The sequence below is a fragment of the Neocloeon triangulifer genome, unplaced genomic scaffold (genome assembly GCF_031216515.1).
Source record: "Neocloeon triangulifer isolate White Clay Creek 2 clone unplaced genomic scaffold, ASM3121651v1 ptg000005l, whole genome shotgun sequence".
NCBI lineage: Eukaryota > Metazoa > Arthropoda > Insecta > Ephemeroptera > Baetidae > Neocloeon > Neocloeon triangulifer.
The window spans coordinates 726741-741025 of record NW_026775548.1 but is presented as its reverse complement, the minus strand read 5'-3'; the positions used below and the strand labels follow the sequence as shown (position 1 = coordinate 741025).

General features: G+C 39.8%; 2 protein-coding genes across 4 annotated transcripts in view; one reads left to right on the top strand and one right to left on the bottom strand.

The window, feature by feature from the left end:
- LOC132194047 (zinc transporter ZIP1-like) overlaps positions 1–14285 on the bottom strand; it is a 27993-nt gene extending 13708 nt beyond the window's left edge. Inside the window, exons 1-4 of one of the 3 annotated variants that reach the window (XM_059615104.1) lie at positions 13666–14285; positions 12594–12759; positions 11905–12333; positions 11025–11240 (exon numbers count right to left, since the gene is read on the bottom strand). In XM_059615104.1, coding sequence (XP_059471087.1) covers positions 11025–11240; positions 11905–12333; positions 12594–12759; positions 13666–13893 — 1039 coding nt within the window. In that variant the 5' untranslated portion in view covers positions 13894–14285. Of the gene's footprint in view, positions 1–1269; positions 2526–11024; positions 11241–11904; positions 12334–12593; positions 12760–13665 lie in introns of those variants that run through there. The other 2 variants (XM_059615103.1, XM_059615102.1) reach the window with 2 other exon arrangements.
- On the top strand, positions 5230–7578 carry LOC132193913 (ATPase MORC2A-like). Its single transcript, XM_059614867.1, has 4 exons — positions 5230–5632; positions 5958–6089; positions 6268–7005; positions 7120–7578. Exons 1-4 carry the CDS (start codon positions 5351–5353, stop codon positions 7576–7578), a joined length of 1611 nt encoding a protein of 536 aa, XP_059470850.1. The 5' UTR covers positions 5230–5350.

Sequence of the window (14285 nt, the reverse complement as noted above, 5' to 3'; positions counted from 1 at the left end):
AACAAAAACTAGAAACATAATTCTAGTCAGCTAAAAATCGGCCAGCGTAAAAGCGCGACTATGACTTTTTAATTATGAAGGAAAGCAATTTCATTGATTGAGAGAGTGGCGCGCATTTCCTCTCTTTGAGATAAGGAAATGAGTTAATACATTTCATACATCCCGGTCCGATAATCAAACAATGAGCCTCGCGAATCGCGAATTGCAGCAGCGTGGGATGAAATTGCACGCCAAATGACGCAAACGTTACGCCGCGGCCGAGCATATTATTTATTGAGACATTCCACGCGCAATTGGCTTATTTCCTGCCAGTCTAATTCTGGAGCCGGCTTAACTGCACTTTTGTATTTGACGAAAATAATCACGTGCCGCTCCAATTCATAGCCCAATCGTTTATAATATTTTACTTTTATTAATAGAAGTGAACAAGGAACAACTCCGTGCCATTGTTATTCAAATATTTGAGTGCAAAAAAATAAAACACGGCACGTGCTCGGGATAATGAAATGGATATCGTGCGCGGTGCACGTTTTTCGGCCTGTTGTGGCAGCTTAATTATTCAGGCAATTAGTCCTGCAATCGGATTATACAGCACCGGAAACCGGCACCACACGCGCCCAATCAACGGATACATAGGCAGACATTTATCCACTCCAAAATTACATTACCTTGTTATGCAATTTTCTGCTTTGTAATTTTGGTGTTAGTGGAAATTAATTAACGGCCTTGGCTTTTATACGAGAGCGGTGCTGAGAAGATTGTTTGCTTACTCGGCGCTTTCTCATGCTCCAAAATGATGTTTACGACTTAAGCTTAACAAATTGCGTTTTATTTTGACTGGCCCTAGACAAAATTAAGCAATCTTTAATTGATTAAATAATAAATTGATTCAAAAATATTACAACAAATTTGCAAGTAATATACTATAAATCCCTAATTATAGTAAAGAAAATTGTTTGAGCAAATATTAAATGAAAACTCCTCTGCATTAGCATGTGAATTACTAAACAGCAGCCAATCGCTGATTGCGCCAAATAGATCGAATTGCGCTGTAAAGGGGCGAACGGAGCCGGGCTTTTCAATTAGGCGCGCGATGTGTGCTGAACAAAGCTTAAGCACGCGAAAACATTTTAATTAAAGGCAAAATCGCGTGGGGCCGTAAAATTTTACGACACTGCAGAAGTTTTTATGGCCCTAGAGAGGAGGGCTTTTGTCTCTTTCTCTCTGCCCCATCTAATGGAATTAAAATTCAATTGATTGTGTTCTTACTGATCAGTTGGAGACACAGCATGATGACGAATCCGAGCATGATGGCGATGAGCTGGAAGAAGCCGGACTGCGTGTTGGCGCGTTCCCTCTGCAGCACCTCGAAGAACACCACGTAGACGAGCGTCCCGGCGGCCATGCCCTGCAGGACGACGGTGGCCGGCGTCAGGGTCGAGTGGTTTTCCGCGTTCGAGGCCACGATGATGCCGATTCCGATGCCCAGTGGCGACACGATCGCGAACGTGGCCACGTACAGAACCAAAAGACACTTGCGCGTGCCAGAGTTCATGAGTTCGACGCCGACGCAGAAGGCGATGACCAACTTGTGCGTGGCTATGGCCGCGAACAGGTACCACACGTTGGCCACGCTCATCTCCAGCCCGACGGCCAGGCCTTCGAAGACGGCGTGAAAGGACAAGGCGAGGACGGCCAGCAAGCCTCGGAAAGATGTCGCCACCGTAGATTTGTTATCTTCAGAAGCGTTCAGCACTGGAATGGAGTGAGAGTGGCCGTTGTGGTGGTGGTGCTTCCTGGTCGCGTTGCCCTCCTCAGGAAGGATGGCGTTGGAAACGATTGCCAGGGGTCCTCCGGTCATTCGAGCTTCGGCATCTAAGGCTGAAGGTTTGTTTAGATTCAGGGTGGAGTTGGCGATCAAACCTTGCGTTGAACTGCCAGAGTCTGTGGTCTTCCCGCTCAGGGAGACCCTGGGAATCAGGTTCTGCGAGTTTCCGGACGCATTGTCCGACTCGGGGTGGCGCCCGCACTTGCGTATGGACATGGTCCTGTGGAGGACGGCCTCGTCGTCCTCCTCGTGTCTCGAGTCGAGGCAAACGTGAACGAGTTCTTCGACCAGGTAGACGAAGAAGAATCCGCAGCAGAAGATCAGTTCGGCCAGGTGGATGTGGCCCTCGGGGGTGGGCAGCTCGCCCTTGCGCTGCAGATGGGCCACTCCCTCGCGCACCTCAGGTTGCAGGTGCAGAAAGGTGGTGTAGAAGAGGACGCCGCCGCCGAAGCACAGCAGCAGGGACAACACCAGCTGGGAACGTGTTGCCGTGAACTCCCACCGGAGCCACTTGGCCAGCCGCAGGGGCAGCACCCCGAGGAGGAGGCTCGACGCCCCCAACACCACCATGGCCACCACCTTGGCCACCATCAAGTCGTCAACCACGTGACGGTGCTCGTGGTGCTCGTGCGTCTCCATCGCGAAAGATGTGCTTCTTCAGACGGTCCGCCGACAACTGACTCTCGCCGCTCCCGCCTCCCGGCTCCTCCACCACAGCAGAGCAGAGCGCAGAAGGTGCGCGCGCGCGCCTGCCTCACTTTTCCGCCGGCCGGCAACACGGGCTTTCCGTCAGGGCTTTATTATTATTGGAGGGAGCGAGGCATGATTAACGCTGCTAACTCTTTCCTTTTTTTCTCTCGGTTACAGGAACGAAAACGTGAGCGGCGTTTTATTGATTTCTCAGTCTTGTTATTTTTAATTAATGAAAAATGTCACAAGCACAATATTGATTTTAATTATTCAAATTTGACGGGATCAAAACCAAACTCTCTGTATAGCGTTGATATTTATTTAAGCTTCAAAAAAGTCAGCGTTTTGGTGATTTTTTATAATCTTGAAATTAATTTATAGTTGCGGGTTATTAATAACTTTTTAAAGTAGCAAACAAACGTTATTTCAATTCAAATGTGGCACTTACAGTATTTTTAGTAGATTTTCAAAAAAATTGTAAAAAGTTTCACTCGAGTATAATCTATAATAAAACAATATTTAACAATCAATTAATTAAAATGCAAATAAATTTTGTAGAAATATAAGAAAGAATTTCCATAGAACAATTATCTTCAAATTTGAAAATTCAAATCAATTTGAAGTTTTCATAAAATTATAATGCAATTTAAACTTAAAAATTGCATTTTCTATAGATAAGAATTTGTTAAATCTTCTTAGGAATGATCAAAAGAAGCGAAGAGACTGTTGAGGACAATGTCATTCAAACAGAGAACATAATATCTCGTTTCGTCGGAGAGATGGTGTGTGCGAAAAAGGCGACCATGCGTGGTGGTGTGTAAGGCAAGATGTGCGTCCCCGATGGGTATTTATTAAAGCTGAGGAGATACGCGATCTGCAAGCGAAATAATATTCCGAGGCGACCTTTGGGATCGGCTATGGCGACGCGACCACCCTCGGGAGGCCCAAAGAGCGCCGCAATAAAATATTCGTAATAAGGCACTGCGCTGGGAAATGAGAAAAGCCCGAGGAAAAAGCAGAAAAATGAAATGATGTGGATTTCATTTGGCGGCGCGCGCGGCCTCGCCCGCCACGGCAATTATATTTATAACCGTGGATATGTTTGAACTGCAGAGACGCGGATCAATTTGTTTTGTTGTATCAAATCTTGGCAAATAGGTTTATCTTTCATTATGTTATTGAAGCACGCACAAGTTTTGATTTGCGGTTGAGGAAGAAATGGAATTTTGCGGTAATCGATAAATTTTAAATTAATTTTAAAAAAAACGTAGAAAATATTGCAAATTATTTCATATCAAAGAATTTATTTTATTGAAGATTATTTTCACAAATTTTTGTTGAATAAGCGAAAACGCGCTCCATCCACTTACGATACTAAAACTGGGTAATTTCATTAGAAATTTACAGCAGAGCAGAATGTCCTCTTGAATTTGTGCAACTTTCATGTTTGCCTTTTCATGAATGCCGACAACTTTGAGTAATTTAGCAAGGCCAAAAATTCTAGTAGGCGCCGCGGCTTTTCCGCTTCGGGCCAAACACACAGCAAAGTTGGGCTTGAATTATGCAAGCGGGCTTTTGTGAGTCCGCAGAGAGAATTTGGCGCAGCGAAATTCTGATGAAAACGGCGAAAACCAGCGGCGCCGCGTTGCACATTGAAAGGGCGCTCGTTTTATTCGCAGAATTACAAGCTTTTGTGCGAATTACGCCTGCGGTGGTACTTTTTGTGTTTAAAAATTGCTCCAGGCGTTAAAAACGAACATTAATTAGTCACTTTTAATCAGCAGATTCGTCTCTCAAGTGTGATTAATTCGCAGAAAAATTCAGGAAAAAAAATTGGTTTGTCAAAATGCATTATTCAAGCTCTTAATGAAATGATCTATAGAAAAAAAAATTAACGTTAAACTACATTTTAAATTTTTTTATGAATTCTATTTAAATTTTCAACAATGTGCGTTTTAAATTGAAAAATCTCAGCCAACAATCGAATTCATCTGAATTTAAAATAACAACCGATCAACAACATGAATTTATCAACAATCGACCCTGTCAATTCCATAACTGCCGTTTGAAAAGTCTCTCATTCTTGGTTGAGCAGCCGTCGCAGAAAGTTCGTTTTTTTCAAAATGGAAAAAGCGAACTGCCCGAAACGTCGAGCAAAGAACGCAGGCGAGCGCATCAGGAAATTGAGGAGCAAACCGGCCGGCGAAAAGCCGACTAAGTTAGCCGTCGACCAACTTCCGCTGGACGACATCAGTCCGGGAGAGGCCAAAAAAGTCGTCAGCGAAAAATACGAGAAAGTCTTGCAGGAGATCAAAAACTGCGACCAGTTCCTGTGCCCGAGAAGGGAAAAGAATTTGGATTGTGGCGACGACGAAGGTATAATTTTAAAAATTTTTAAAAGAATTCTTGCGAAATTTTAAATTTGAATAGAGACGACGTCAGAAGACGACGACGATTTGCAAATCGACGAGGAAATGAAGTACGAAATTCGCTGCTTGGATGACGATTTGGACAGTTCCAAAGAAGTTGAAGAAATTTTCTTTGAGGCTCGTCAGCTTGCAGTGCAGGATCAGGGGCAGGAAATTGCCTGTCCCGCTACTGTTGATCGAGTTCCAGAAAAGGAGGAAGAGGCAAAAAGTGAGGGTGATTTTGTTGGAGAGATTAAGATTGAGACGGCTGAAGAGGAGCTGTTGCTGACTGTGGAAGAGAAACATGACGATTCCGCAAATGGTATTTTTTTTCAATTACTTTAATTTTTAAGTAAAAAAGGAATCAGAAGTGAACGAGGACACCAAAGAAGAGGAGAAAAACAAGCTGGCCGACGAGGTCGAAATGGACCTCAGCAATTCCGTCAGCGAGGCCTTCATCGAGATCGTGTCCGACGAGTTCTTCTCAACAAACGAAGACACGACTGAGGATTATCTGGGCATTTTTGACGTTTCGCCGCCGCCAAAGTTTACCGAGATCAGCAGCGACTGGAGTTTTGAAACAGACTCCCCTGGCTCGCAGTACCTGAGCAAACTGGAGGCCGAAGAATCCGTCTCTCCGGACAAGAGACAAAATAGTGACACCCTTATGGCGTTTGAGGAGCGTTTGATGTCCGAACCTGACGAGGTATTTATTAATAAAGTAATTAGAAATCATATAGCAATGGGAAAAAATAGATGGGCTAAATTTTTTTATAAAAAGTCCAAATATTAAATATATATACTTACCTATTATGAAAAAGTTAAAATTTTCTAGAATCGCTGGAATTAATTTATTTAATGAAAATTTTAATTTATTTATTAGAGTACACAAAGCAACCTCTTGCCTAAAAGTTGGAGGTAATTTTTAACTATTAATTAAAATTTTATTTATACTGTATTTTGTATTATGGAACCGAAATTATAGCAATTTTTTTAGTCCTGTAAATAAATATTTCTTTTACTTGTTTCAGGAGTTGAAAAATGACATAAGCCACCTGAAGCCAAAAGAAGTTGCAAGTGAAGTCAAGACCCCTGACCTGGAGTTGAAGGCTGCAGATTTTCCAGCCGAGGAAAAGTCGGTGGAAAAAGTGCTGAGCTTTGAGGTGATTTGCCTATAAAATGGCCTGTTTTGAAAAAAATTTCAATCAAAACTCATAGAAAATTATAGCATTTTCTTAAAAAAAATCGTCTTCATAAATAGGCGCTTATAATTTAACCATGCAAATAATTTAATTTCCAAGTATAATTTTATTATTAAACTTTTACAATTTTTATTTATAGATCAAAGATCCTGATTTGGAAATCATCAATGTGGAAATAATTCCGAACAAAGCAAATTCTGGAGAAAACTCTGAACCTTTTGAGGAACCAAAAGATGACCTGCCAGTGCACCAGAATAAAGAACCCTCAGACGTGAAAGAATCAGACCACGGAGACGACTTTCAAGAGAAGTTTGAAGCCGAAGAGCCAGTGGAGAAAATCAAAGAGCCTGAAGTGGAGAAAATGTTGATCCTGCTTTCTGCAGAAAAAGCTCCAAAGCAGTTGGAAGAAACTCCAGTCCCGAAAAAGCCGATCCTGCTGAAAACCAAAGCTGCGTCAAACTCGGGAAAGGTCGGACCCTGCAGGATTCCCAGGTTGAATTGTCTCCTCCGCAGCTCAACTCCGTACAGCTCTGGCGCCCGCACGGCGCCGATCGAGCGACCCAGGACGGCAACGCCGCGTCCGGTCCAGCCTCGCCTGCCAGCAGTGCCAACCCTGAGAAGCCTCGCCAAAACCACCCCACCCGCTCAGGTGCTCAGCACCCCTGCTACCCCTAGGAGGAACAAATACTCCAACATCAAGGCCAAGGTGAACAGCAAGCCGACGAGCATCCTGAAGGTGCAGCCTGAATCGAAGGAGTCCAAGGTCAAAAGGGTCGGATGGAAGGACAAGCTCGAGACTTCCATTCAGGACGACAGTTTGAAGAGCGCCGAAAAGGTTGAAAAAGAGCTCATGGCAACTCTGAAGAAAAAGATAGAGGTAATTTTTTTTATTATACCTCTTAATGTTTTCAATTTTATAAAAAATATAACGGAAATTAGGATTTTTGTATACTCTTGTTAATTAAAAAATAATTATTTTCAATTGTTTCAGGAGTTGAAAAATGAGATAAGCCACCCGAAGCCACAAGCAGAAGTTTCAAGTGAGGTGAAGACCCCCGACCTGGAGTTGAAGGCTGCAGATTTTGGTGCCGAGGAAAAGTCGGTGGAAAAAGTGCTGAGCTTTGAGGTGCAGAAGGAAGCCGTGGCGACGGCCGCGGACGACAGGTTGACCCTGGGCGTGACCCCGTGTCACTTGGTTTTCTCGTCCGAGGAGGAAAGTTCGCCCGAGCTGAAAGTGCCGACGCCGGCAGAGGTGACCAAAGAACAAGAACAAGAAGAAATTGAAGATGCGGCTGAGAGCGCGGGCGTGACCAAAGTTCTGCTCGGCGCAGCGGCCGTCGCGGGACTGGCCGCCGTCGGCTACGTCACCGTCACCCACTGGGACAAGCTGGTCGAGAAAACTGCGCCCATCGTCAAGAACATTGCTGACAATTTCACTTTTCAGTTTTAAAAACGCTTCGGAAAGAATAAAAGCGCAAATTATTTGGTTACTATGAAAAAATAACATCTTTGTTTATAAATTTTAGTTTGCTAATGAAAAAATTAAGTGACTCATGCTTTTTAATGTTCAAACGATGAATTAAAAAAGAGAGAAATAAATTAATTTATTATTATGATTCATTATTGTGGACTCTGGAGGAAAAGACTTTCAGGTCAGAATTATAGCGTAAAGTTTTTTTCTCGAAATGGTTGGTGATTCTCTTTCTCTGAATGACGTCACGCAGGTATTAAATGCGTGTGTGAATAAATAATGCGTGACGTGGAAAGGTACGTCTTTGCCGCCCGACAAGGAAATTCTCCTGAGAGCACGGAATAAATATTCATCGGCGATCACATCTGACTGGGGAATACCTTTTGAGCTTATTCAATAAATTAATAGAAATAATGAATAATCAAAGTTTGTATTATGAAAGAGTTCAGTAAAATGACATATTTTTAAAATATTATTATAATTATGATGCCACAGCATAAGAAGATTTTTTATTTGTGCCCTGTGCTAGTTAAAACAGCATAAAAAGTTGGAAATAGATCAAAATTTTCATTTAAAATTTAACATCAATGGTTTTTTTTATAAATAAAATCTTGTAAATAGAAAAAAAAAAAAAAAAACAACTGAACATAAAAAAATTGAACAATAAACATTTTTAAGTATTCACATTTGCGTTTTGGTTTTTAGCAGAGTTGGAAACTCAATCCCTTTATAAATCTGTTCCAGTCATTTTTCATGCATTTCAATTTTCATCATATCGTCTGCAGATTCAGAAAGTGTAGCAAATTGTTTGTTTAGATCAGATTTGACAGTGTCGCAGGTCAGTGCACAAACTGCAATCCCGTCGCGAGAAAGTCACGTGCACTTGTTACTTTTGTCGCGCGCACTCGGCTGAGCTCAACAATTATTAACAAATTCGTGATTTCACGGCCGATTTAACGCCGCAATTCTTGCACCACCACAACTAAATTGGTAAATTAGCTTCAGATGGGAAGAAAATAGAGTATTTTTGTTTCGAGTTGCCACATGTTTTGATGTGAAACAAAAGTTCATGATTGATTTTTTTAGATTTTCGCTTGGAAACAACATCCCCTTTAAGCGAAAGTGGAGCAGTGAGGCGGGGCGGAATGGGTTGCAACAGAGAGGGCTAACAAGGTGTGCGTTTGTGGCCTGACCGAGCAGATCAAGTGCACTCGCACGCGCCCCGTAACTGCCCCGGTGGACCCGCACGGCCGTCGACCTTGAAGCTGCAAGAATTCGTCTTTTGAAGTAAAAAAAAACATCAGCAAATTGAAGAATAATTTGTAAGATTTAAAAAAGTAAAAATATAATTTATTGAATCCTACTAATTTTTTAATGCTACTAAAAAACAAAAATCTAGTTTTAATACTATTTATCATTCTGAATTTTTATTTAAAGTTTGGTAAATTATCATAAATTATTTTAAGCATGAGAAAATGATGACTGTAATTTAATTAATATCAATTACTTTAATATTTTATTAAAAACTTGAAAACTAGTTCCAAATTGATCTAGTAAAATGTTTGTGCCAAGATAGCTCTCGCTCTCCGCATAATAATGGACTGGCCTGCAGCATATAATAATCGATTTTGACCTAGAGACGCCGTGCCATGTACATTTCGATGCACCGCGAGTTTCAATTCAGCGGTAAAAAGTATGTGTTTGCAAACTACTTTTTGAATCTGCAGCCGGCATTAAAATGCGCTTCTTGCTCATTCAAGCTGGAGTGCGAAGATGCAAAAAATGATGGTGCATCTGCGAACGCACTCAGCATCTTGATGTTGGATCCAATGGAGCGGCCTCGAGTGCAGTCGGTGCGCTCGGCAGTTTTATTTATGTCCTCCATGTTTTAAGCTCATAGTCGGCTGCTGCTGACATCGTGGGTGCTTTTTTGCAGAAAATCTATGCAGTCGCTTTCACGCTTGACTCGTTTCCTAAATAACAAAAGAACAAATGTGTCGTGCGTTGTTTGTATTCTCGGGTGTAAAACATTTTGTCAACGCGTGAGATAAGAAATAATGGCAACAATATGAGTTGCAAACAAATGACTCGGCTCTCTTATTAATGAAAAAGTCTCCTCTTTAGAAATAAAACTTTGCCTCAACTTATAGTAAAAAAATTAAAAAAAAAAATTCATTCAATGTTTAGTAAAATCAATAAAAATTTTATTAAATTTGAGATCTAAATTGAATGAATAAAGAAAACGACTTTTCAGTTTTAAATTTGATAGCAATTAAAAGTAGTATTCTTGATTTTTTATTAAAATCTGATTACAAAAAATAGTAAAAAAAACCTACAAAAAATAAAATATAAATAATTTAGAAATTTAAAGAAAAATTAATCAAAATGACTTAATTTTGCAAAAAATTAGAAAGGCATAAATAAAAAAAAAGACTTTTCCGCCGTGATCATGATTATCTGTAATCTGTGTTGCATAAGGCTGAGAATCTATTGTGTGATCTGAACGCTGATTGATCATTGATTTGAATTTAACATCAACAGGGGTCAATTAAATTGACTCGAGACCGTTATCTCATCCTTTTAAGGATTGACCTCTTCGTATTTTATTGTTGCAAATTGAGGTATCAGGGCTGCTTGATTTGATTTGCAAGTTCTCGAACGTAACAGGCTTAAAAATTCAAAATCAAGATCTTAATTTGCAGTTTAAAACTATAGTAATTATTTTTGAAAGCGATTCAAATTCATTTCAAAACTGTTTTACAAATAATTTGAAAGCACTTTTGCTTTTTTTATCATTTTGATTTATATCTTGTTTGAGTTTTGTCACGTTTGTCGAATGACGCTGCTGACCACAATTTGAACTCGGAAAACGCTCGCGCAGTCAGCAAATGATGTGGTGTGTATTTATGGCCGCAATTAAAAGTCCCCTTTTCACGCACCATTTGCTAATGCAATCTCCTTCGATGCAAATACTCGATTTGCTTGTCTCGATCGAAACACCAAGTCATGCGCATTCTTGGTGCATCCGGCTCCTCTTGTAAAAGTTGTTCACTTAAGAACAGTGAGTGGACTTGACCTCAACAATTTTTCCCAACCAGAAAGACGGGTAAAAGGTCAAATAATAATAGTAGGGAAAAAGCTCTTTTTTACTACAAAAATTTTAAATTAAAAAATCTTAGACTAGAAAGACCATTTTTTCAAATTCTGTATGAATATGAATTTAAACAATTTTATAATTAGTATGATTAAATTAATTTTGGCTCTGAAACATGAAAGTTTTTTTTAATTTCAATAAAAATTGGTAAATTTCCGACGTAGTTTCAATAAAATTTGATTGATTTATAATGATTTTATAGTAAAATCAGATAATAATTGTTTCGTTTATGAGATTTTTTATGAAAGTTTTGCAAAATTTAAAAACTCACCAGCGTTGATGAGTCCGAACATGACGAGGAATCCGACGAGCACGGCCAGGAACTGCCAAATGCCGGAGTGGGTGAGGCTGGAACGCTCCCTGTGCAGAACCTCGAAGAAAACCACGTAGATCAAAGTTCCGGCGGCCATGCCCTGCAGGACCACGGTGGCCGCCGTCTCGGCGGAAAACGACTCGCCCGATGTCACGGCGATGCCGATGCCAATTCCTGCGCAAAAGACCACAGAGGTGAACAAATTACAAAAGTTTAATTTCTATTCGCAGAGGCAGCGCGTAATTAGAAAATACCAGAGAGCAAAGGCATCTCGGTTTGCAGAATGTGTGGTACAATACGAGGCTTGTAATTAGTGTTGAAGTAATTATATAAAGGATATATAAAGTTTATATAGAAGATGAGAAGATAAATTAGTCAGTAATATTTCCTGTCATTCTAAATGATTTTTAAGGATTTATTTTTTATTAAAAGGAAAAATTATGGCTACAATTTTTCAAAAATTTATTTAAATTATTTGTTACTGTTAAAAATTGTCTTGTTAGGAAATTTTTATGGTACTCCTTTATAGAAAAAGAGCCTAAATATTCTAATTTTTTTTATAACATTTTTAAATTGATAAAGAATTCATTTAAAATAATCACGTTTGGCAGTATTTTATTGAAATTTGCGGCAATTTTTCCAATTATTAGGAAACACAGCATCAATAGAAAGAAATGAAAATCCTCAATTAAATAAATTATGCACAAAATTATTTAAAATTTTAAAGAAATCTAAAAATATTTTCAAATAATGACAACAATTGTCATTATTTTTAATGAACTTAAATTAGTTAAATTAATTAAAAGTCAAGTTTAAGTTATTAACTTAAAAAAATTACCCAAAGGAGTGACGATTGCGAAAACTCCGACCGAAAGCACAACGAGCAGGAAGCTGGTGTTTGAAACGAGCAGTTCGACGCCGACGCAGAAGGCGATGACGAACTTGTGCGCGGCGACGGCGCCCATCAGGTACCACACGTTGGTGGCGCTCGACTCGAGACCGACGGCCAAACCCTCGAAGACCGCGTGGAAGGAAAGGGCGAGCACCGCGATCAGGGCGCTCAGGTTGGTGAACAGCGAGTGCAGCTTGGGGCGGCGCCAAAAAATTGAGCTTTTGCGCCGCGCCAGCCTCTCCTTGCTGTTGTTGCTGACGGCGACGCTGTCCGACGAAGCCTCCAGGTCCGACTTCCTGGCCGCGTGGCTGTGCCCAGGCGACCGTCCGAAGAAGAGGTGCACCAGCTCCTCCACCAGATACACCGAGAACAGACCTAAAGTTCCAAGTTTAGGTTGAATATTAATAAAATTTATAATTTGAAAAATATAATGCATCAAAAAAATGTAATTTATGAGAAAAGGGAAAGTTACGAAAAATTGACAATAATTCATTTTTAATTTGTTCAATGCTTTAAAAAATAATTTAGCTTCTCCTTTGGATGAGCGAAAAATGTTGATGATCGTCTTTATAAAAAGGAGCTCTAAAATATCTTTTTAATACTTAAAATTAGCTATTCAATAATTGTTGAATTACCAGACAAAAGGAATATTTCTGGCAGAGGCACGGCGTGGCCCGTTTCAGGCAAGTTTCCAAGGGCAACCTGAGCCTCAACCGATTCTCTCAATTCTGGCAACATGTGGACAAAAGCTGTGCAGAGAAGAACGCCGGCACCGAAGCAGAGAAGCATCGAAATGAAAATCTGTAATTATAAGAATGAAAAGAGTTCACTTCTATGTAAAGGTTTATAAGAGATGAGTTCATTTTGATAAATAAAACAGCCTAACACGTAAGCGCACTATTTGTTCTCCTTGGGAAAAGAAATTCCACAAACTAATCAAAGCTAATCAAAGTGCAAACAATGCGGCTAGAAAAGAAGCAGGATAATAAAATGGCTTAAATTTTACTCATAAATATAAAAAACAACAATATAATAAATTTTCTATGCCTTACAACTGAGTCATTTTTGCACATAATGGTCAAATTTTATTAAATATCAATTTTTTTATTTACCTAACAGTAAAGATTTATAAATATAAACTTTAAATACATTTCAGACACATAAAAACAGCAAAATGTATTCATCATAAAAATTCAAATTGAAAGTTTTAAGCATTGAAATTTTTGAAAATTGCGAGTTTCAAGTTCCCATTAATTATTATTTAAGTGCATTGAAGGGAGATACATTCCGACTTTTTTTTTAAATTTTTCTTATTGGAGTTTGTTAGAGTTTTTTTTCCGTATGCATATTTTAGCTATTTTTTAAGCTAATGCAATATTTAAAGTAAACTGAGATTAAATAAAAATTGAGAGACGAACCGCCACATATGAAAATCCCAAGCATATATGCCGAGCAGGTTGCATAACCAGTGTAAAAACGTGTTCAAGAAATATAGCAAAATTTTACAATATCTTTTTCATATTTTATCTAGAAAATAAAATAAAAATCCTTTTTTTTTTATGAAATTAATAAATAATATTACTTTTCAATCTATTATTTTCTTCTTTTCAAAGCTTGAAAGAGAAATTTTCTGACAATCTCACTTTACCATAGACCAAAGAAAAAGTATAAAAAATAAATTTCTAACGCCTCAATTGCAAGACGAACCCTGTTTTTGCCATTCTGCATGAGTCCTTCGACGTCCAGCTTGAAAATCTTGACCATGGCCCATGGCAGGAGGCCCAGGGCGAAGCTGACCAAGCCGAGGACCAGCATGGCCACGACCCTGGCGGTGGTCAGCGCCGGCCAGTCGATTTCCTGCTCCTCGAGCACGGTGGACAGCACGAGGGCCGGTCGGCCGTTTTCGGCCAAGATCACGTCCGAGATGTGCGACATGGTTTAATTAAATGGAAAAAGTGGCAAAGCCGCCCGAGCCCCTCGGATTTATACCTGCCGAGGGCCTTATCGCACCTGAGGCTGCGCACAAGACGCACTCGTAAAGATAAATGCGCACCTCGCAACGCCAATGGTCCAAATCCAGCTTTGTTTGGGCAGCGCGGCAGAAAGTTCGCTAATTGACTTCAGCATTGGAAGGGGCATCAATCGACTCGGGCCTCACAATCTTGAGGATTAAATAGAAGAAGGAAACTAGTTTTCATCTCGCAAATTAGGTGTTTATTTAAGTTTTGGGAAAATCTCTGAAAATTGGATGCTCAAATAAACAAAATTAAACACTTCAAACTCGAAATCAAGATTATCAGTGAAAACGATTAAATATTAATTTTTGT